This window comes from Podarcis tiliguerta (assembly GCF_965153285.1).
Source record: "Podarcis tiliguerta genome assembly, chromosome: 8".
Taxonomy (NCBI): domain Eukaryota; kingdom Metazoa; phylum Chordata; class Lepidosauria; order Squamata; family Lacertidae; genus Podarcis; species Podarcis tiliguerta.
In genome coordinates, this window is record NC_139541.1 from 84,486,260 (window position 1) to 84,509,930 (window position 23,671).

Here is a 23,671-nt window from a genome sequence, read left to right on the forward strand (position 1 = left end):
TTCGAGGTCCTAGTCCAATGCTCTAACCACTGCACCCCACTGCCTTCCTCGAGTCGTCCTGCTATGAGGCAGCTCTAAATTATGTAGGCAAATAAATATGGGAAGAGCCTAATGTCACTTGGAGCAGGAGCTGAGATATTTTCTTCGGGAGCTTGGATTTAGTTTATTCTGGATTGTTTTATTTGATTGTAGAGTTGGAAGGGCCCCACGGGTCATCTAGTCCAACCCCCCGCCATGCAGGAATGGTGTCTTAATGTCTTGTAAACCGCTTTGAGATTTTTTTCTTTAAAATACAAAGCGGTATAGAAATGAAATTAATCATCAAACTCCATTGCAGAAAAAGGTGCCAATACATTCTGTAGTGGTGCCCATGACCCAGGTTTAAGGTGCCATTTGGTGATTAGCATATATGAGAGTTTATAACACTGAATTGGGACGCGGGTGACGCTGTGGGTTAAACCACAGGGCCTAGGACTTGCCGATCAGAAGGTCAGCGGTTCGAATCCCCGCGACCGGATGAGCTCCCGTTGCTCGGTCCCTGCTCCTGCCAACCTAGCAGTTTAAAAGCACATCAAAGTGCAAGTAGATAAATAGGTACCGCTCTGGCGGGAAGGTAAACGGCGTTTCCGTGCGCTGCTCTGGTTTGCCAGAAGGGGCTTAGTCATGCTGGCCACATGACCTGGAAGCTGTACGCCGGCTCCCTCGGCCAGTAAAGCAAGATGAGCACCGCAACCCCAGAGTCGGCCACAACTGGACCTAATGGTCAGGGCTCCCTTTACCTTAACACTGAATTCCCAGCAGGACTGTGCTCTTAGGTGCTCCGCTGACACCTGGCTCACCTGTGGCCTTTGACTCCCAATGTCCCTCCACCCCTGACTACTTACTGGTCCTGCTTTGGGGTGTGAGTTGTCATTCAGCAACGCCTGGGGGCCTGCATGTTCCCTATCCCTGCCTTGGAGAGATGCTTGCTCCCCACTCAAAACCCGGGGGTGTGTGGGTGCGCGTGCAAAATGAAAGCAGGTTGGCACGAGCCAATAGCCGCAGAAAAGATCTTCCTTTGCGCAGTGCAGAATTAACCGCCATGAACTGAGATGGTGCCCTTGGTTCATTTTATTATTGTTGTTGTTTAGTCGTTTAGTGGTGTCCGCCTCTTCGTGACCCCCTGGACCAGAGCACGCCAGGCACTCCTGTCTTCCACTGCCTCCCACAGTTTGGTCAAACTCATGCTGGTAGCTTCGAGAACACTGTCCAACCATCTCGTCCTCTGCCGTCCCCTTCTCCTTGGGCCCTCCATCTTTCCCAGCATCAGGGTCTTTTCCAGGGAGTCTTCTCATGAGGTGGCCAAAGTCTTGGAGCCTCAGCTTCAGGATCTGTCCTTCCAGGGAGCACTCAGGGCTGATTTCCTTCAGAGTGGAGAGGTTGGATCTTCTTGCAGTCCATGGGACTCTCAAGAGTCTCCTCCAGCACCAGAATTCAAAAGCATCCATTCTTCGGCGATCAGCCTTCTTTATGGTCCAGCTCTCACTTCCATACATCACTACTGCGAAAGTTATTACTGGTTTCCTATCCCACCCTTTCTCCAAGGAGCTAAAAGCAGCGTTCCTGGTTCTCTCACCTCCCCATCTTCTTATCCTCACAACAGCCCTGTGAGACAGGTTAGGCAGAGAGGCGGTGACTGTGACCCAGTGAGCCGTGGTCTCTCCCGGGTCCTAGCCCAACACTCTAACCACTACACCACACTGCCTCACATGCCCATGTTGGCAGGGAGAGCTGGTCTTGAACCCTTCCTGCTTCCCAGGAGCTCCTTTGGCTTAGCAGCCGTTTGGTCCGCTCAGGACGGCGGGGGGTGGGGTGGAATCTGCCCTCCCGGCCACCAACAAAAAACAGAATAATGGGAAGTCAAGGCAAATTCCAGGGAAAGCAGCCGGAAGCTCAGTGAAGCATGCAGCGTGCTCCAGAGTTGCACAATCCTCAGGAGCAGTCCTGTGCGCTCTTATTTCAAAGAGGTACACCACCAGGTGCAGGAGGGCTGGGGCTGATGGGAGTTGTAGTCCAGCACATCTGGGCGGCACCACGTGGGCTGGGGCGCGCTCCTCCCTCGCCAGAGCAGCCTCGGGTCCCCAGGTGTTGATGGACCACAACTCCCATCATCCTTAGCTAGCAGAACCACTTGGCCAGGGATGATGGGAGTTGTAGTCCAACAGCACAGGGCAACCCAAAGTCAAGAAAGGCTGGGTTAGAGTGCCGGAATGGGAGCTGGGAGAGATCAGGGTGCAAAAAGCTCACCCTGGGTGTGATCCTGGGGGTGGCAGTCACTCTGCCCCGCTCAGCCCTAACCTACCCCGCAGGGTTGAGAAGCAGGGAGATTCGAACCATGTGCGCCACCTTGGGAGTTGCGCTGATGGGAGTTGTAGTCCAACACATCTGGGCGGCACCGCCTGGGCTGGGCCACGCTCCTCCCTCGCCAGAGCAGCCTTTCTCAGCCTCGGGTCCCCAGGGGTTGATGGACTACAACTCCCATCATCCTTAGCTAGCAGGACCACTTGACCGCTTGGGGGAAATGGTGGGAAATTTCAATGCAACAAAGAAATAAATGACCCGGGACAGCTACGGAGCTTGTTCCTTTGCCCAACCACGCACCCAAGGTCAAGAGGAGCCGGAGGCGGTTGCTGGCTCTTGCGGGGTGAATGTGGTGCTGGCGAGGCCAAGATAGCAGGTTCGATCCCCGTATGGGACAGATGCATATTCCTTCATTGTAGGGGTTGGACTAGATAAGTGGTTCCCAACCTTTTTTTTTTTTTTTTTTTTGTTATGCCCCCCAGCACCTCTAAAATCCTGGCGCACCCCCCTTATGACATATAATTTTTATTATTCAAAAAGTGAGCTCCTATTCACCTGGAAGAAGCCTAAAAGGCACATTAACTGTTAATACCTCATTCTCGAATTGCCCCCCTTAAAAATCAAATTGACCCCCCACGTTGGGAACCACGGGACTAGAGGATCCTCAAATTGGTCCCTTCCAAATCGACGATTCTACTAATCCGGATTACCTGCGCGAGAAACAAAGAAGGGGCGGGGCTTAGCTGCGGCCCCTCCCCCACAGGGAGGATCCCCTCCCTACTTAAATCCACCTCGCGCTCCCACGCGGCTTTTGGATACCTTCTTCGAGGAGATCCGCGCGCCGGCGCTGGAAGTGGGTTCGTCTTGTTGCCTTTCCCCTCCCCTGCCCCCCCCAGCTCCTGTCCCCCCCCCTCCACCTCCCGCCTTCAGGGGAGGCCATAGAGCCGCTTTACGCGCACTTTACGCGGAGACTGGAGACTGGGGAAGGGGCGCGCAAAAGCAGCGGGCGCCTCGCGGTCGGTGCGCAGCGCGCAATCTTTGAAGCGCCCCGGGGCTTAAGGAGGGGTTTCCTCGTCTCTCCCTCTCTCTTGTTGCTTTAACTTTTTGTATGTCTTTAAATCATCTCCGATTGTTAGCATAGATCCGTCCGGTCATCTTTCGCAGAGGTCCTGGGGGGGTCGCCTCCCCAAACTCTGCCGCTTTTCTCCGCCAGGCCCCCGTTCTTTGCCGGGACACCCCAGCAAGAACCCTTTTCCACCTTGTGCTCATTGCCCAAATGGGCTCTTCTTGCTGAAGCTTACAATACCTGTTCCATTGTGAAGGTAAATTGGCACCTCCTTATATCCATTAAGTGCATGCCAGTGTCTTCACTGCATATGTTTAGGTGCCGGAAGAAAACATTTCTCTTCAACCGGGTATTTGGTTGATAAACTTCTGATGGCTTTGGAAATGTGTTTGTGGGAAGGGAGATAGTGGTTTGGTTTTATGGCGTATTTTATTTGCTCGTTTTGTATTTTTCTGTTGTGAAGCACCCTGGGATCATCAGATGAAGGGTGAGATACTACTAGTACCTCGGGTTACACTGTACTAATACTACTACAGTGGTACCTAAGTTCACATACGCTTCAGGTTACAGACTCCGCTAACCCAGAAATAGTGCTTCAGGATAAGAACTTTGCTTCAGGATGAGAACAGAAATCATGCTCCGGTGGCGTGGCAGCAGCAGGAGGCCCCATTAGCTAAAGTGGTGCTTCAGGTTAAGAACAGTTTCAGGATAAGAACGGACCTCTGGAACAAATTAAGTTCTTAACCCGGGGTACCACTGTACTAGTACGAGATGAGCGCTGCAACCCCAGAGTCGGTTATGACTGGACCTAATGGTCAGGGGTCCCTTTACCTTTTTACCTTGGGTTAAGTACTTAAATCGTTCCAGAGCCCAGGGAGGGAGCAAAGGTCACTGGGGAGCTTCACGGCTTAGTGGGGGATTTGAATCCGTGACTCTTCCCTGGTCAGAGTCCATTTCTTTCCTCCTCCATCTTTGAGCCCTTGATTGGCTTAGCCTGGGGGTGTGTGCATTGTGGTTTTTGCGGCGCAGTGAGACTTGCACCTTGACTGCGGGTTGGAAAATGGGTTTAAAAGCGGCCCTTTTTCCGAGCCCAAGATGCTGCTGCTCCCTGTTGCCTTCTTGCTGACGCTTGAGTTTCCATTCCACACGGTTAGTCAGTGGGGCTGACTTCTGAGAACTGGAGGAAACGGGGAACTCCTCTGTGGCTAGAACTTGCCCAAGAGGCAGGGCGGTCATGAGTTCAAGAACTTCTTCACTGGAAAATGGCAGGAGTCAGGAGAAAGTGTGCCTCACAGTGGCGTAGCGTGGGGGGTGCAGGGGGGACCGGGCGCAACATCTGGGGGGGGGGCGCTCGCACTCGCAGCTCTCTGCCCCTACCTGGCTCACTCACTCTCTCTCACTGCAGTGCTGGCTGTGCGAATCCGATCCGAGCCGCCGGGTCGCCGCCCACTGTGGAGGGGAGGGTGCCAGGCGTGCGGTGCGGTGCGGAGAGAGAGCGAGGGACTATCTGGGGGAGGGACAGTGCAGCCGGGGGGGGGGGTGGCGCAAATTACTTGCCTTGCCCCGGGTGCTGACAACCCACGCTACGCCACTGGTGCCTCATCTGGACTGTTCTGTGGAGGCAGAAGAGCGTGGATCAGGCCAGTGGCCCATCTAGGCCAGTATCCTGTTCTCACAGCAGCCACTCAGATGCCCCAAAGGGCTGCCTGAGAGCAGGATCCGAACACAGGTTCACTTTCTGACTGTAAGAGCTGTTCGACAGTGGAGCAGCCTCCCTCGCGAGGTCGTGGGCTCTTCTTCCTTGGAGGTATTTAAGCAGAGGTTGGATAGCCATCTGTGAGGGATGCTTTATCTGAGATTCATGCATGACAGGGGGTTGGACTGGATGACCTTTAGAGGTCCCTTCCAACCCGGCACTTCTATGATTCTCTCCTCCTGTGGTTTCCAGAAACTGGTGTTCAGGATGCTGTGGTGGACTGGAGGAGATGGGCTGATTGCCTGTTCGGGGTGGGGTTGAGCTCCCTCTGAAAGGTTCAGAGTTGGGGGTGGTGGGTGCCCCTGGATCCATCTTGGCCTCTGGAGTAGTAGTGTTGTCGTTTAGTCGTGTCTGACTCTTCGCGACCCCCTGGACCAGAGCATGCCAGGCACTCCTGTCTTCCACTGCCTCCCGCAGTTTGGTCAAACTCAGGCTGGTCGCTTCGAGAACACTGTCCCACCATCTCGTCCTCCGTCGTCCCCTTCTCCTTGGGCCCTCCATCTTTCCCAACATCAGGGTCTTTCCCAAAGAGTCTTCTCTTCTCCTGAGGTGGCCAAAGTCTTGGAGCCTCAGCTTCAGGATCTGTCCTTCCAGTGAGCACTCAGGGCTGATTTCCTTCAGAATGGAGAGGTTTGATCTTCTTGCAGTCCATGGGACTCTCAGGAGTCTCCTCCAGCACTATAATTAGTGGTAGTAGTAATAATAATAATAATATTTTTTTTATATACCCACCCATCTTGGTGGGTTTCTCCAGCCACTCTGGGCAGCTTCCAAGAAAATATTAAAAATGCAATAAAACATTTAAATGGCTCTAATGATTAATTGGATCAATGCGGTAGCCCGGTCCAGAAACCCATCTCCCAGGGCCCAACCCTTCCTTCCTTCCTTCCTTCCTTCCTTCCTTCCTTCCTTCCTTCCTTCCTTCTTGCCTTTATATACCACCATTATCTTCCAAGCATCTCAAGATATACGTAGTTTTCCTCCTCCCCATTTCACCCTCCCAACAACCCTGTGAGGTAGGTGACTGGCCCAAGGTCACCCAGGGAGTGGGGACTTGAACCCTGCTCTCTCAGGCCCAACACTCTTAAAACCCTTCTTGCCACATGGGCTGTTTCCATTGGCCTTCCTCAGTTGGGTGCCCTCTGTGTGTTTCGGACGTCCGGTCCCTTGGCTGGCACAGGGTGGAGCAGCCCTGCCCTTGAATGCTGAGTCCAGGTGTTTTTTGGGTGTGCAAATATTGATCCGTTCTTTCTCCTCCTGTGCCACAGGGTCCTTGGGTGACCTTTGCCCCGCTTGCCAGAGCTGATGCTCAAAATGTCCTGCTCTCACGAGAAGACCACGAGAAGCCTCTTCGTCTGCTTGGCTCTCGTGACGCTAGGCGACACCCGGCTTTCCTTCCGGAGAAAAGGTAGGCATCTACGAGTCGCTGGGTGAGCATCCTTGGCGGTTCCTGTGTGTTTTTAATCCTCTGGCATCAAAGCAGATGGCTGTGATGGGATCTTTGTCTCGACTGAGCAAGGTTTCCCCAGCTTGGGCCCCCAGCTGTTTTTGGACTACAACTCCCATCATCCCTCATTACCCAGTGGTCAGGGATGATGGGAGTTGTAGTCCCAAAACAGACAGACCCAAGGTTTGGGAAACACTGGGATTCCAGATTTTTCAGATCCCCCATCCCCATTCCTTAAACTCATCCTCATAAACCTGCCTATAAAAAAAGCATTATTTCAAATAGCGGTTTGCATAATCCACTAAGGAAGCAGATAACACGGTAAAACTCAACGCAGTAGCAATTAATTGCACATTGATTCAGGGGTTGCTGTACATCTGGGGTAGGTGAAGTCTTGTGCATTTCTGGTAGGCAGTTATACATAAATATGTTATGCTACGAATTTCCTTCACCTTTATGTTTTTGTCCGTAAAAAAAGTGCAAATATTTTTTCCCCCATGCAATGTTCTCTGCTGTATGTTGTGTTTTTAGCTACAATATTAGGGGTGGACGTGCAAAAGGCTAGAGCATTCTGGGAAATGATTTATAATGAACTGAAAAAAATGTTTGAGATAACTTTTGTAAACAACAACAACAACCCAGAAGCCTTTTTAATAGACATTACAGGAGAAGAAATACCAAAAGACTGTGTATGTATGCAACGACGCCTACAAGAATGCTTTTTTGGCCAGAGATGGAAGGAAGAGGAAAAGCCAACCAAGGAAGAGTGGAGAGTGAAAATGATGGACTATGCCGAAATGGCGAAAATGACTGGGAAGATCAGACAGCAAGATGATAGTAAATTTAAAGAAGAATGGTATAAATTCACAGAGTACATTAAGGAACAATGTAAAGATTTAAAGACATTAGCAACGCTCATTGTCGCTAGCCATTGGGCATGCTGGCTGCAGCAATGATCCCGTGCCCCTAAGCTGGTCTGCTGCCCTCTGGAAGATGCTGCCCCACCAAGATGGACAGGCCTGAATGTTGGATGGCCGCCTGTCATGTGTGCTTTAGCTGAGGTTCCTGCATTGCTGGGGGTTGGACTGGATGATCCTTGGGGTCCCTTCTGACCCTACAGTTTCCAGTTCTGTGTGCAGAGGAGGGCGACTGAGACAATCAAGGAAACCGAGTCTGATGAGGAATGGTTGAGGGAGCCGGGTCTGTTTCAGCCTGGAGAAGGCTGAGAGGCGATGTAGGCATCCAATGAATGTTGGGAGATTTAGGGCAGATAAAGTGTCAGATTTTTGCTCCATAAGATGCACCTGACCATAAGATGCACCTAGTTTTTAGAGAAGGAAAACAAGAAAAAAATATAGTCTGAACAAAACAGTGGATGTATGATTTTTGTGGTTCATGCTGTGGCCACAGACATGTGATCTGATGGTGAATTTGGGGTGACCCAGTGCAAAAATCCTGAGGATCCATGGGCTTTTACCTCCCGCCTCCCAGGCAGCCTCTGCTAGAGTCCCTTATCTTTCTTCCGATCCCACCAATCAGCTGCTTCCTTTCAACACCCCCCTCCCTCTTGTTTCCCTTAGTCTCTTTTCCTTAGCTGGGGCAGTTTTTTGCTCCTCCTTTTCTTCTAATTTCTCTCATTGCTTTAGTCTTCCTGTTTCCCCCCCTTTGCAAGTTTGCTGTCTTTACCTCCCCCCTCCCAGGCAGCCTCCTTTATCTCTAGCGTCCCTTATCTCTCTCCCCAATCGGCAAACTATCAGCGGCTTTGTTTCAACACCCATTTCCCTCTTTCAAAAAAAGAAAAGCATGATCTGCTTTTCACCCCTGGGCAATTCGACTCCAGGGACCATGCATTCACTCCATAAGACGGGCAGACATTTCCCCTTGCTTTTTAGGAAGAAAAAAGTGTGTCTTATGGAGCGAAAAATACGGTACTTCTTCACATTGTTAAACTATGGAACTCTCACCCACAGGAGGCAGTGATGCTCACCAATCTAGCTTTTAAAAGGGGGTTCAGCCATTTAGGGCTTTCAAGGTCAGCACCAACACTTTGAATTGTGCTCGGAAACATAACTGAGACCCAATGAAGATCTCTCAGGACTGGTGTTATGTGGTCTCGGCGGCCGTCCCCAGTCTAGCTGCCGCATTCTGGATTAGTTGTAGTTTTTGGGTCACCTTCAAAGGCAGCCCCACGTAGAGCGCATTGCAGTAGTCCAAGAGGGAGATAACTAGATAACATCATTGCAGATGGCTTCCTTGGGGAGACCCCTGGCCCCCTCTCCTCTCTTGGGAACAGGACTCAGGTGGAAACTGAGGTCTTTCCTCGTTGCACGTCTTGGAGCACAAAACCTCAAGTGGCCAGTCCGGAGCGGATTGGCCAGTCAGAAGCCGTCAACTGGGGCCATTCGTCATCTGCATTCCCAGGACAACATGGCCTTGCCTCATGCCAGCACATCGGCCGCCAGAAACGTTCGCAGAACGGGGTTGTTGCAAGTTTCTTGAAAAACAGGTGTGTTGCAAGCTGAATCTGGAGACGGCTTTGGTCACAGGAGTTGGATCGTAGACTTCCTGTGAGCAACAGCACTGAGGCTGAAGTGCAAAACCGGGAAGAGGTTCGGCAAAGGCGGCGCCTCCTTTTTTTTATCCCGAATTAGTGGATTCCCTGTTTTGCAATGTGTCTGTCTGCATGTTGCAACATCGAGCCGTTACGCGGAATGAGGAAGAGCAGCAGGCTCTGACGTATCGTCGTGCTACGTAATTCTTTATGTTGTCGCTCTGTGCTCCAGCTTCCGAGACCTGCTGGGCATTGCCCACGCTCTCTGCCAATTCTCTTTCTCTCCCCCTCCCCCCCGGGTTTTTTTTATTTCATTGTTAAAGGTAAAGGGACCCCTGACCATTAGGTCCAGTCATGACTGACTCTGGGGTTGCAGCGCTCATCTGGCTTTACTGGCCGAGGGAGCTGGCGTACAGCTTCCGGGTCATGTGGCCAGAAGGACTAAGCTGCTTCTGGCGCATGGAAATACCGTTTACCTTCCCCCCAGAGTGGTACCTATTTATCTACTTGCACTTTGATGTGCTTTAGAACTGCTAGGTTGGCAGGAGCAGGGACCGAGCAACGGGAGCTCACCCCGTGGCAGGGATTTGAACCGCCGACCTTCTGATCGGCAAGCCCTAGGCTCTGTGGTTTAACCCACAGCGCCACCCGCGTCCTCTCAGGTCATAGTCAGTCCATCACTATAACCATTACACCACCCTGGCTCTCAATACGATACTGGAAACATTGCAGGGGTTGGCCTTGTTTTATACACATTGTTAAATGTGTATAAAACAGGGAACAATTATAGGAGCAGAGGAAAACGGAAAGTTGAGAACCAAGACTATAGAATGAGGCACGTAGAATGAGTAAAGCAGTTGCACATGGCATGGCTTAAAATAACCCAAAAAACCCCTGTGTAAATAATATAATCATTATCTGATTATCAAGTCTACTTCCAGATTTGCCAGGCGTGTGACAAGGGAAGTTTTGGAAATGATGATTTCGTTGTATAGGAGGGGCTGCCAAGTCGTTTAAAAAGTGTCTGGAGGTTCTAGTCCCTGTTGAAATCTCAAATGATGGGTAATTTTCTCTGGTGTGGCTACATTCCAGAGTGAGTGGTACCCAAGCATCTGGTGCAAGATTTTGGGCTGTTTTCCACCGAGTAGCAATTACTATCTCTTGAGCTGCCAAGATCATATATAACCCTCTGCCAATTGTGATCTTTGCAATGATGAGTGTTTGATACATTTTGGCTCCTTTGGCAGAGCGTGAGATCATTTATCTCAGAGTTGTGGGTTTTGAACCCCATGTTGGATGAAAGATTTCTGCATTGCAGGGGGTTGGACTGGATGACCCTCGGTGTCCCTTCTAACTCTACATTTCTATGATTCTTGAGGGGGGGGGGTTGAGAGTCTCAGTGAGCTGAATTCTCCAGCCAGCATTGCATTCTACTGTGGTTATAATAATAATAATAATAATAATAATTTGTTTGTCTCCTGAACTCCCCGGCCGAGGCTGGGCTCAGAGCAGCTAACATCATAAAAACAGCACAATATGCATAAAAACAGACATCAATTACCGTATTTTTCGCTCTATAAGACGTACCAGACCATAAGACGCACCTAGTTTTTGGAGAACAAGAAAAAAAATATTCTGAATCTCAGAAGCCAGAACAGCAAGAGGGATCGCTGCGCAGCGAAAGCAGCAATCCCTCTTGCTGTTCTGGCTTCTGGGATAGCTGCGCAGCCTGCTTTCGCTCCATAAGACGCACACACATTTCCCCTTACTTTTTAGGAGGGAAAAAGTGAGTCTCATAGAGCAAAAAATAAAATACATCTTTAAATTAATTCAGACGGGTTAAAATCTGTGCAGGAGGCAATTAATCAGGTTGGAGTTGAGAGTGGTTAATACTTGCCAGGACCAACTGCTTTCACTGAGTGTACAAGGACCTGTGAGCAGGTTGAGGGCCTCTTTCGGGCTTGTTTTATACAAAGGAAAGTAAGTCAAACTGCATCCTGCCCAAAGGCATGGCGGAATAGCTCCATCTTGCAGGCCCTGTGGAAAGATGTGAAATCCCACAGGGCCCTGGTCTCTTGTGGGAAAGCGTTCCACCAGGCCAGGGCCACGGCCGAAAAGGTTAGAGTCTTGGACTTGGACCTGGGAGAAACCAGGATTTTAATCCCTCCTCAGCCATGAAGTTCACCTTGGACTGCCTCTCAGCCTGAATTATAGGGTGATATGATCTTTCCCAGTAGTGATGTATGGAACTGAGAGCTGGACCATAAAGAAGGCTGGTCGCCGAAGAATTGATGCTTTTGAATTCTGGTGCTGGAGGAGACTCTGGAGAGTCCCATGGACTGCAAGAAGATCAAACCTCTCCATTCTGAAGGAAATCAGCCCTGAGTGCTCACTGGAAGGACAGATCCTGAAGCTGAGGCTCCAAGACTTTGGCCACCTCAGGAGAAGAGAAGACTCCCTGGAAAAGACCCTGATGTTGGGAAAGATGGAGGGCACAAGAAGAAGGGGACGACAGAGGACAAGATGGTGGGGCAGTGTTCTCGAAGCTACCAGCATGAGTTTGACCAAACTGCGGGAGGCAGTGGAAGAGAGGAGTGCCTGGCGTGCTCTGGTCCAGGGGGTCACGAAGAGGCAGACACAACTAAACGACTCAACAACAACAATGATCTTCCCAGTAGCCTGGACCTAATCTATATGGGGCAGTGGCTCCCAAAGTGGGTTGGGGGGCAGTAGGCTTACTTAGGGAGACACTGAGAGGTGTGGGGGGTGGGGTCCTTGAGGGGTACACAACTTCCAGGCTTTCCATAGCTGCTATCATTGGATCAAGTTCATCTCTTTTGTTGAATTTGTTAAAGTCGTTTTAATTGACTTTTTGCATAAAATGGGCAACTCATTGGTACCGTTTTGAATTTTTATTGCATGGTTATATTCTTTAGCGAGTTCTGCTAACTGCTAGTCTGAATAATGCTTTTTGTAGATTTAGGGTGAGAGGTGATAGGGAGCAGTTTATGGAACCAAGGTGGGGGGAAAGTTTGGGAACCACTGGACTAGGGTTTTATGGTCATAACCAGCATTTTGAAATCGTCACAGAAGTTACAGAATCATAGTGTTGAAAGGGGACCCCAAGGGTCATCTAGCCTAACCCCCTTCAAAGCAGGAATCTCCCCCCCCCCGCAGCGTAGGACTCAAACCCACAACTCTGAGATTAAGAGCCTCATGCTCTACCAACTGAGTTATCCCAGCTTGTCTGGATCATTCTCTCGGCTTCTTAGATGCCTTAAGCAAGCTATTTTTAATAATATAATAACTCTATAATAATAACTCTGGGCGGCTTTCAACAGAATATTAAAATACGATAACCTATTAAACATTAAAAGCTTCCCTAAAGAGGGCTGCCTTCAGATGTCTTCTAAAAGTCTGGTAGTTGTTCTTCTCTTTGACATCTGATGGGAGGGCATTCCACAGGGCGGGTGCCACCACCGAGAAGGCCCTCTGCCTGGTTCCCTGTAACTTGGCTTCTCGCAGCGAGGGAACCACCAGAAGGCCCTCGGCACTGGACCTCAGCGTCCGGGCTGAGCGATGGGGGTGGAGACGCTCCTTCAGGTATACTGGACCGAGGCCATTCAGGGCTTTCAAGGTCAGCACCAACACTTTGCATTGTGCTCGGAAACGTACTTTAATATCCTTTTAGGTCCTGTTGCAAGGTGTCTGTTTCTGGTGGCTCAGGAACTGGGCCACCAAACACACTTGAGGATTTGGGGTTTGGCCCTTTCCTTTGCGCTCCTTTACACCCCTCCCCTCTGCTTTTCCCCCTGACCCCAGGGTGTAGACCACCAGACCCGCCCGCTCACAGTGCCTACCGCTGCCAGGCCCCCCTATGCCAGCAGCCTCTTCCGGACTCGGACCTGTTCGGACCTGAAACGGTGCTGGAATTCTACTGCCTACCTGGATACGTCACGACCAGCCTGCCAGCCCTTGCCATCTGCCGAGGAGGGCAGTGGAATATGTTGAGAGACCTCGCTTGCATGCCCCCAGGAAGTAAGTGTTGTGACCTCTCTCTCTCTCTGCCCCCTGCCCAGAATAAAAATGCAAAGGGGAGAATAATTTGTGTATCCGGTTTGCCAAATCAGAGATGACCCAACTGCATGAACAGCCCCTTGAGGCTTCGACTGACTCCCTGCGAAGGAAGATTGGGGCATCTTGTGCTTTTTTTTAAAATAAAAGTTTAGTACAGGGTTTCCCAAACCTTGAGCCTCCAATTGATTTTGGACTACGGTTCCCATCATCCTTGATCACTGGTTCTGTTAGTTAGGAATGATGGGAATTGTAGGCCAAAAAGAACAGCTGGAGACCCAAGGTTTGGGAAACACTGATTTAGAGAAAAGGCAAGGAAGAGGGGACAGGGTGCGAGTTTATAAAATGATGCATGGTGTTCGAGAAAGAGGGGAGGAGACAGCTTTCCTCCTGTCATGTAACCGTAGAACTTGTAGGCATCCAGTGAAGTTGATCGTTGGAAAGTCTTCCTTTGTCAAGCACGTAGTTAAACTGTGGAACTCACTGCTGCAGGATTCGTGGAGGTTGTTGTTGTTTAGTTGTGTCCGCCTCTTTGTGACCCCCTGGACCAGAGCACGCCAGGCACTCCTGTCTTCCACTGCCTCCCGCAGTTTGGTCAATCTCATGCTGGCCACCTTGTGGACAGAACCGCAACAGCAGTTCCCTCTGTCACCCACTGATTTGCAGGCAGCTGCCATTAGCTGCCAAGGAGAGGAAGAATCTGACTTTGCAGATGATTGTTGGTGAAATATACTCGGAGTCAAGAGTGGATTTCATGCTCTTTATTCAGCTCATAGCGGTGAGGAGGAATGGAAGTTCCCCCAGAATGTCTGCTTTATATACATTATTTACACAATGGGCTCCACGTGATTGGCTAATTCCGAGATTCTCCTGTAGGCCAACCAGGTTGTGGATTCACTTCCACCTGGAGCTGGATTGGGTGGCTCCTGCGGACCAATCAGACTGTTGCATTCTGAATCCAATTGTTCTAGCACCAATCAGACTGCTGCATTTTGGATCCCATTGTTCTAGGACCAATCAGACTGCTGCATTTTGGATCCTATTCAACTCAGTACATAACAGTTGGGCTCAGGGATGATGAGGTGACTTGCAGTCCAGCGACATTTGCAGGGCGCCAGATTGGCTTTTCCTGCAGCCACCGGAAAGGAGTGTTCAAATTTCAATCCCAGGGATATGAATTCAGACTCATTCTGATTCGCATTTATTTGGGTCCAATTTATTTGAGAGGCTTGTCTGCTATGCAAAGTTGCTTAGGATTGGGTTGGGGCCCTTAGCGAGCCAACTTTCAAGTATGCAAGCTTTTGAGTCCAACAGAGTTCTTGGCCTATTGACAGCAGTGGGTGACGGTTGTGCTGCTATAGCGACGGTTGCTGTTTATGGTTGCTACTGACATTGTGTGTTATCATCCTGCCAGGGCACTCAGGCTGGTCTAAGAGAGGCGTCAGCAAACTTTTTCAGCCGGGGGCCGGTCCACTGTCCCTCAGACCTTGTGGGGGGCTGGACTATATTTTGAAAAGAAAAAAAAAAGAACAAATTCCTATACCCCACAAATAACCAAGAGATACATTTTCAATAAAAGCACACATTCTACTCATGTAAAAACATGCTGATTCCCGGACCGTCCGTGGATTTAGGAGGGGATTGGGCCGGATCCGACCCCCGGGCCTTAGTTCACCTACTCATGGTCTAAAAGTGAAGATATTCCAGCAGTGAAATGTATCTCAGTGTTTAGGTGACAGAATGCTTGCAGGCTTCTCAAACACCCCACCCCTGTTAGGATGGGCCAGTTTGGGTCCTTTCTGCCACCACAGACATTTTTGACACCTCCTGCCCTAACCTTGACCGACCAAGAAGCAGCTTGCCTTATTCTTCCCTCAGTGTAAGTCTGCCCTCACTGTTTAGTTTTGGGCACTGATACCCGTAGTCCTTAACCAACGATTTCCCACCTTCCTAAGGGTCTCCATTAAATCTCTCCTGCCTCCCCACCCAACCCTTGCAGCTCCACGTCCCGACGCCTTCCTCTCCGCGGCCTCCGTCCCCATGGTGCTAGCTGCCGCCGTGATCTTTTCCGCCATCTTGGTGACGGTTGTGGCTTGTGTCCTCCTGAAGACGAGACTCCACTTGTGCCGCTGCCTCAGGTGAGAGTGGATCCTGTTTGTAGTCTGGTACCTTCCACTGTTGAAGTAGCGCTGTGGGTAAAAGCCTCAGTGCCTAGGGCTTGCCGATCGAAAGGTTGGCGGTTCGAATCCCCGCGGCAGGGTGCGCTCCCGCTGTTCGGTCCTAGCGCCTGCCAACCTAGCAGTTCGAAAGCACCCCTGGGTGCAAGTAGATAAATAGGGACCGCTTACTAGCGGGAAGGTAAACGGCGTTTCCGTGTGCAGCTCTGGCTCGCCAGATGCAGCTTGTCACGCTGGCCACGTGACCCGGAAGTGTCTCCGGACAGCCCTGGCCCTCGGCCTCTTTGAGTGAGATGGGCGCACAACCCTAGAGTCTGTCAAGACTGGCCTGTACGGGCAGGGGTACCTTTACCTTTTACCTATGTTTACTGTATTAGGGATGCGGGTGGTGCGGTGGGTTAAACCACAGAGCCTAGGACTTGCCGATCGGAAGGTCGGCGGTTCGAATCCCTGCGACGGGGTGATCTCCCGTTGCTCGGTCCCTGCTTCTGCCCACCTAGCAGTTCGAAAGCACGTCAAAGTGCAAGTAGATAAATAGGTACCACTCCGGCGGGAAGGTAAACGGCGTTTCCGTGCGCTGCTCTGGTTCGCCAGAAGCGGCTTAGTCCTGCTGGCCACATGACCTGGAAGCTGTACGCCGGCTCCCTGGGCCAATAAGGCGAGATGAGCGCCGCAACCCCAGAGTCGGCCACGACTGGACCTAATGGTCAGGGGTCCCTTTACATTGCTGTATTACGTGTTATAAGAAAAAACAACAACTGCTCCCTTTCTCTTATGGGGTATCCAAGGCCCGTACAGAGTCCTTAAGTGGGTTCCCTATCGGTAGGAGAAAATAACAGAGGCCAACCAGAGAATATTGAGAAGCAAAGCAGCTAGTAAGCCTGATCTTTATTAAACTGTTGCAGCAGGGTCCCCCCCACCACACGAAGGAGGAAGAACCCAGAACAATGGTGTGCAAGCCCTTATATAGACTCTTGAAATTGCCCACCTTGTAGCCCAAGGCCACCACCCAAAACATCATACATCCATCACAGAAGGGGGTGGTCTACAGCAGAAATCCTGTCTGCCAGGATACCTGACAATGGTCACTGATTGCATTACCTGGGCACCCTGGCCATTCTTTTGTGATGGTTAATAGTTTACTTCCTGAATGCTGGTCACAGGCTCACCCTATTCATACACAAATATGCCCTTAAGGCAGGATTTGCAAGCAAAAAGACAATGGGAAGGCTTTCCCCATTTGCCTCCCTCCTTGCAAAGGAATATTTGAGGTCATTGGGAGAGTCAAAATGGCTTCAGGATTACTCTCCCCTATGATTTCAGACACATGGCTCATATATTTAGATATGTGTGCATTTATGAATACAGTGGTACCTCAGGATACATACGCTTCAGGTTACATATACTTCAGGTTACAAACTCCACTAACCCAGAAATATTACCTCGGGTTAAGAACTTTGCTTCAGGATGAGAACAGAAATTGCGCAGCAGCAGCAGGAGGTCCCATTAGCTAAAGTGGTACCTCAGGTTAAGAACAGTTTCAGGTTAAGAACGGACCTCCGGAACAAATTACGTTCTTAACCTGAGCATAGCTGGCAATTGTCCCTTATTTGAAGGGGCAGTCCCTTATTCCAGCGCCATGTCCCACTGCTGTCCCTTATTGATGGATGTCCCTTAAATGATGTCCCTTAAATTTCAAAGGAAGCAGCTCCTCTCCCTCCCTCCTTGCCGGCCAATGTGTTGCTTGGCTGTGTTGCTCACCCAATAAGAAGTCTAAGAATGACTGGGGGTGGAGCTTGCATGCCTTGTGTGTGGCTAGTTAATGCAAGCTGAGGAGGTTTTTGAATGCTGGATGCCATTTTGTTGCACGTGCGGCTGCAAACTTTGCAGTGCAAAGCAGGCCGGGGAGCCATTTTAAGTTGAGGCTGCATAGGCCTTGTGGTGCATGTGATTCAGATTCTATTCAGTTGAACCTCTGATTACAAAGTTGGTTGGACAGTGTTCTCGAAGTGAGCAGCATGAGTTTGACCAGACTGCAGGAGGACAGGAAGACTGGAGTGCCTGGAACAAGTGAGGCTGCAGGTCCCTTATTTTGGCTGCTGGTCCCTTATTTTCAAGGCTGCTGGTCCCTTATTTTCAAATCTGTAAGTTGACAGCTATGAACCTGAGGTACCACTGTATTTATTCTATATTTGACACCTTAAAAATCTTATACTCGAGACTTTTTTTTTTAAATGAATAGCTGTATATAGATATTTTTAAAAATGAATAGATTGGCCCTTCTTACACACCCTTCCTCCCTTTTGCAAGCTGCGGGGGTCACACTTTGCTTGGGCTTGTACAGAACTTTGACTTCAAAGACCCTCACGGTGCTGTTTCTCTCTCTCCCCCCCCCCCCCAGTTCCTACGAGCCCCTGGACGACCCCTTGGAGCAGGTGGAAGAGCTTGACGTGCCCGGACTGGACTGCAGCGGAGGCCCCCTCCCCTCGTATGAAGAGGCCGTCTACGGTCACACGGGGTGCCCCTCGCCTCCGGGGGCGCAGGGCCCAACCCCTCTGGTCCTTTCCCAGGAAGCCTGGGCCCCCCCAGATCTCTGCGGCCTCGGAGAAGAGCCCCCTTCCTACGAGGACTCCTTGGTGGCAGCTTCTGCCGAATCGGGACCTGTCCCAGGAAGAGATTCACCCTCCCAGCTCCAGACATCGCTCTTGCCCCCGGGTGTTGGAAAGAAGGATGGTCCTTAGCCAAGCTTGCAGCGCTTTTGTTGATCCGCCTTGGAGCCACGATTTTCTTCCTTCTTTTCCCCTCCACCCTTTTCCAAGTGGCTCCCTGTACAATCTTGGAGGGGGCGAGAATTACGGGGGTGCCCTAAGGAAGCCCTGCCCCTCCCTGATCAAACGCTGCTATTGGAGGGCTGTGGTGGGCGGAGCGATGCATCCGCCAATGAGGGACTGACTTAATACTCCGGCCAATGGCCCCGTGGCAGTGGAGCCATATTGCAGATTCAATGGGCTGGTTGGTTTTCCGTGCCGGGACGCAACTAGGAATTCTGTCCTGAGAATTTGTTTGGTTGTTTGTTTTTTCTTAATTTACGTTTTAATTTTATTTTAAAGCCTTTTTCTTAATTCATTTTATTTCCCAAAGCAAAACGTGAGTGTGTGGATATGGGGGAAACTCACAATTCCTTCTCTCCAAAGCCTTCCTTGCCTGCTGAGCTCAGAAATCACGCAGCTTGGAGGCTGCACTGGGTGCCTCAAGGGGACCAGTTTGGACCTGCCCCTGACTGGTCCCTAGCCCCAGTGACGGATGGAAGTCTTGGCCCAAATGGCTCGGGGGAACTGTTCATATATTGACTCCCTGAATTTGGTTCTGCAAGAGCAGACTTGTGACTTTGCTGAAGAGGCCAGCCGGAAAGCAGTATTGACATTAGCAAGAACTCTGGGTTAATCGCCCCATGTTGTCTGAGTGTACACTGTCCGATATACTTTTGAATGCTGTTTGTCATTTTCAGAGATTTATTTTTTAAAAAACAATTAAAACTTTGTTCGTTCTACACTTGTGGACTATTTTTTGCATCTGCCTTGAGTGTGTGGACTTTTTAGAAAAATAAGTAAATCTGCAAAGTGTTAAAGTCTGGACCGGGGTGAGTTTTGGGGGTGTAGAAAGTCCCCCCTAATGTACTGATTACAAATTGTTTCTGAACGGCCGGTTATCTAGATGTCGACCCCGTGTGCAGTAGCCGGGAAAAAGGCAAATTCCATGCAAGGGATCATTAGGAAAGGAAGTGAAAAATAAAACTGCTGGTGTCATAATGCCATTGTTCCCGGCCCCCCACTTCCAGTTCAGACTCCGTAAGGGTATATGTCAAATTAACATTATTATATTTTTGCTCCAACGGGCATCACTTTGCCCTCGCTTCCGTTGAATTGCCTTTGCCATTTTGCTGCCTGTTGGCTCGGTTTGGAGAGGTCCTTTTGGAGCTCTTCGCAATCTCGTTCCGTTCCGATAATTTAGTGCCGTCAGCAAAGCTGGTCACCTCCATTCCAAATCGTCTATGAACAAGTTTAAAAGCACAGGCCCCAATACTGGTTCTTGGGGAAGGCTCAACACCCTAACCCTAACTCAGCCACATGGGAGGGGTATATATAAAATTATTTTCATCAGGAAGAACTTTCTAATGGTAAGAGCTGTTTGACAGCGGAATAGATTCTCCTGTGGAATCTCCTTACTTGGAGGTTTCTAAGCAGAGGTTGGATGATTTAGAGATGATTTAGCTGGAATTCCTACATTGCAGAGGGTTGGACTAGATGATCATAGAATCATAGAGTTGGAAGAGACCACAAGGGCCATCGAGTCCAACCCCCTGCCAAGCAGGAAACACCATCAGAGCACTCCTGACATATGGTTGTCAAGCCTCTGCTTAAAGACCTCCAAAGAAGGAGACTCCACCACACTCCTTGGCAGCAAATTCCACTGTCAAACAGTTCTTACTGTCAGGAAGTTCTTCCTAATGTTTCGGTGGAATCTTCTTTCTTGTAGTTTGGATCCATTGCTCCGTGTCCGCTTCTCTGGAGCAGCAGAAAACAACCTTTCTCCCTCCTCTATGTGACATCCTTTTATATATTTGAACATGGCTATCATATCACCCCTTAACCACCTCTTCTCCAGGCTAAACATGCCCAGCTCCCTTAGCCGTTCCTCATAAGGCATCGTTTCCAGGCCTTTGACCATTTTGGTTGCCCTCCTCTGGACACGTTCCAGTTTGTCAGTGTCCTTCTTGAACTGTGGTGCCCAGAACTGGACACAGTACTCCAGGTGAGGTCTGACCAGAGCAGAGGTCTGATCCCATAGGGCCCCTTCCAACTCTACAATTGGGCTCAATAATAATACAATATATTTATTTTTTATATCCCACCCATCTTGCTGGGTTTCCCCAGCCACTCTGGGCAGCTTACAACACACAGTAGTACCTCTGGATATGAATGGGATCTGTTCCGGAGCCCCATTTGCATCCTGAAGTGAATGCAACCCGTGTCTGCGGGTCGCAATTCACCGCTTCTGCGCATGCGTATGACGTCATTTTGAGCGTCTGTGCATGCGCGAGCGGCGAAACCCGGAAGTAAGGCGTTCCGTTACTTCTGGGTCGCCACAGAGCGCAACCGGAAAACGCTCAACCTGAAGCAACTTCAACCAAAGGTATGACTATATAAAAACACAACAAAGCATCAAACATTTAAGAACAAAATATCCTATATGAGCAACAAATCAATAGAAACCAATAACAATATTAACAATAATAAACAGTTTGCAGCTATACCCAAATTGAAATAACCGCCAACGCCAACTAAACATTTAACCAACACCAACCCGATGAAAGCAAAACAGAGGAACCAAAATTAGAACCATTTAAAACATTTTAGAAAGTAAGGTGGGGCCCGGGTGGCACCGTGGGTAAAAGCCTCAGCCCCTAGGACTTGCCGATCGAAAGGTCGGCGGTTCGAATCCCCGTGGCGGGGTGCGCTCCCGTTGCTCGGTCCCAGCGCCTGCCAACCTAGCAGTTCGAAAGCACGTCAAAGTACAAGTAGATAAATAGGGACCGCTTTAAAGCGGGAACCAGGTCCCAGGTCCGTTCTTAACCTGAAACTGTTCTTAACCTGAAGCACCACTTTAGCTAATGGGGCCTCCTGCTGCCGCTGTGCTGCCGGAGCACAATTTCTGTTCTCATCCTGAAGCAAAGTTCTTAACCCGAGGTACTATTTCTGGGTTAGTGGAGTCTGTAACCTGAAGCGTCTGTAACCCGATGTACCACTGTGCTAAGCTGCTCTTGGGCCCTTGAATCACCCCCCGCAATGATTCTGCAGAGACCAGGGCCGGATTTAAGTTTGATGAGGCCCGCCAGAGAGGTACCTATTTATCTACTTGCACTTTGTCGTGCTTTCGAACTGCTAGGCGGGCACGTGCAGGGACCGAGCAACGGGCGCGCACCCCGTCATGGGGACCCAAACTGCCAACCTTCTGATCGGCAAGCCCTAGGCTCTGTGGTTTAACCCACAACGCCATCTGCGTCCCTTTAAGTGTGAAGGCTGAAGGCTATGGGGCCCTTTCTATGTCCAGCTGTCCTTTGTCAACAACAAATTGTCACTGTTTTTTGGTGTTGAATATATGCTATATGGTAATTTATGGACCTAATGGGTATCTAAAGCCATTTGCACATCACAAAAGATGTATTTTAGAAAAGTAATTGTTGAACTGAAATATAATTAAGAAGAAGCATATCAATAGTGAAATACAATTAAGAAGAAGTATGATTCTATGATTCTATGATTCTATTAATAGTGAAATAATTATTAAGCTCTAACTTAAAATGATTTTTTATTCATAACAAACTTAATAATGCAAACACATTGGCATTTGGCAATAAGAAAAGTTCCTTTAGAAACACAGTTTACAAGGACTCATAATCTAGTCTCTAGAAACTTGCTATAACATGAAACAATAATAATAGGTGTAAATATTTGATGCAAACTACTAATAATGATAAATAGCTTTATTAATACGAAAGTAAGTGTTATAACCTGTACAATGCAATTGTAGTTAATACAATGCATTTTTTAGTGTAATATCAGTATCACCATAGTAGTCCACACTGTTCATTGGAACAGCAGACCTTTGTACCCTGTACTAAGTGTGAATGTAAAGGTAAAGGGACCCCTGACCATTAGGTCCAGTTGTGACCGACTCTGGGGTTGCGGCGCTCATCTAGCTTTACTGGCCGAGGGAGCCGGCGTACAGCTTCCGGGTCATGTGGCCAGCAGGACTGAGCTGCTTCTGGCGAACCAGAGCAGCGCACGGAAATGCTGTCTACCTTCCCGCCAGAGAGGTACCTATTTATCTACTTGCACTTTGATGTGCTTTTGAACTGCTAGGTTGGCAGAAGCAGGGACCGAGCAACGGGCGCTCACCCCGTCACGGGGACTCAAACTGCCGACCTTCGGATTGGCAAGCCCTAGGCTCTGTGGTTTAACCCACAACGCCATCTGCGTCCCTTTAAGTGTGAGTGTGAAAGACGGTATTTCTTTCAGTATAAATTGGAGAGGGGGAGAGAGTGGGGCCCTAAGCTATAGCTTGTTTAGCTTATATGTAAATCTGGCACTGGCAGAGAGACATGTGCCCCTTTGCGGATCTCTCGCTTGCCGGACTGAGCCCTGCCTTTCACATACATGATGATACATCTCTGCTGGCTCACTGCTGAGCTCTGCAAGACAAGACTGTCGTTCTAGAGCAATGCAAGGTGGGGTCCGCTCGCTGCGGGAGACTTGACAGTCTAAGCTCTCCCATTGATCAGGGAAGGTAAACACTGCTCTGGGTGCGCCCCGAGACAGATGCACCTGTATGGATCCACTTCCTTTTGCGCTGGGTGGGATCAGCTAACCGCTTGCTGAACCTGTTTCGTAGGCAGGTCGCCTTCATGCAGCTTTACCCTGGAATGCAAAAGACAACAACGGTGGCAAGGAGGGTGCAGAGAGATCTTGCAAGTGGTTCTTGTTACAGACCAACTGTCCAGGACATCTAGGCTTTCAGAGTGGGGGTATTTTGGCAGGTGCAAATTCTATCAAGTCTGCTTCACACAGAGTCATCGGACGGCTGGTCCACCTAGTTCAGTGTTGCGTACAGTGGTACCTCGGGTTAAGAACTTAATTCATTCTGGAGGTCCATTCTTAACCTGAAATTGATCTTAATCTGAAGCACCACTTTAGCTAATGGGGCCTCCTGCTGCCGCTGCGACGCCGGAGCACAATTTCTGTTCTCATCCTGAAGCAAAGTTCTTAACCCGAGGTACTATTTCTGGATTAGTGGAGTCTGTAACCTGAAGCGTCTGTAACCTGAAGCTGTAACCTGAGGTACCACTGTACACTGGTTTGCAAACTAATGCCAGTGTACCGGAAGAAGCAAAGATCACCAGTGTCGAAGCAATGATTCTTCAACATCAACTTCTTTGGACTGGTCATGTTGTGCGGATGCCTGATGATCGTCTTCCAAAGCAACTACTCTATTCCGAGCTTAAGAATGGAAAGCGTAATGCTGGTGGTCAGCAAAAGAGGTTTAAAGACGCTCTCAAGGCAAACCTAAAAAAAATGTAGTATAAACACCAACAACTGGGGAACACTGGCCTGCGAGCGCTCCAGTTGGAGAACAGCCTTGACCAAAGGTGTCCTGGGCTTTGAAGACACTCTAACTCAGGACGCAAGGGAGAAACGTGCTA

The 23,671-nt window shown here is 49.7% G+C and overlaps 1 protein-coding gene and 1 long non-coding RNA gene across 2 annotated transcripts; one reads left to right on the plus strand and one right to left on the minus strand.

Annotated features, from left to right (window-relative positions):
* Positions 1 to 3,149: 3,149 nt before the first annotated feature.
* Positions 3,150 to 6,551, minus strand: LOC310684938. Its single transcript, XR_014514987.1, has 2 exons — positions 6,445 to 6,551; positions 3,150 to 3,218 (listed from the first exon to the last, which is right to left on the minus strand). It is a non-coding gene; the product is annotated as an uncharacterized lncRNA (long non-coding RNA).
* Positions 6,447 to 18,963, plus strand: LOC310684620 (sushi domain-containing protein 4-like). Its single transcript, XM_083456023.1, has 4 exons — positions 6,447 to 6,570; positions 12,983 to 13,198; positions 15,234 to 15,372; positions 17,813 to 18,963. Exons 1-4 carry the CDS (start codon positions 6,468 to 6,470, stop codon positions 18,150 to 18,152), a joined length of 798 nt encoding a protein of 265 aa, XP_083312149.1. The 5' UTR covers positions 6,447 to 6,467; the 3' UTR covers positions 18,153 to 18,963.
* The last annotated feature ends 4,708 nt before the right edge of the window (positions 18,964 to 23,671 follow it).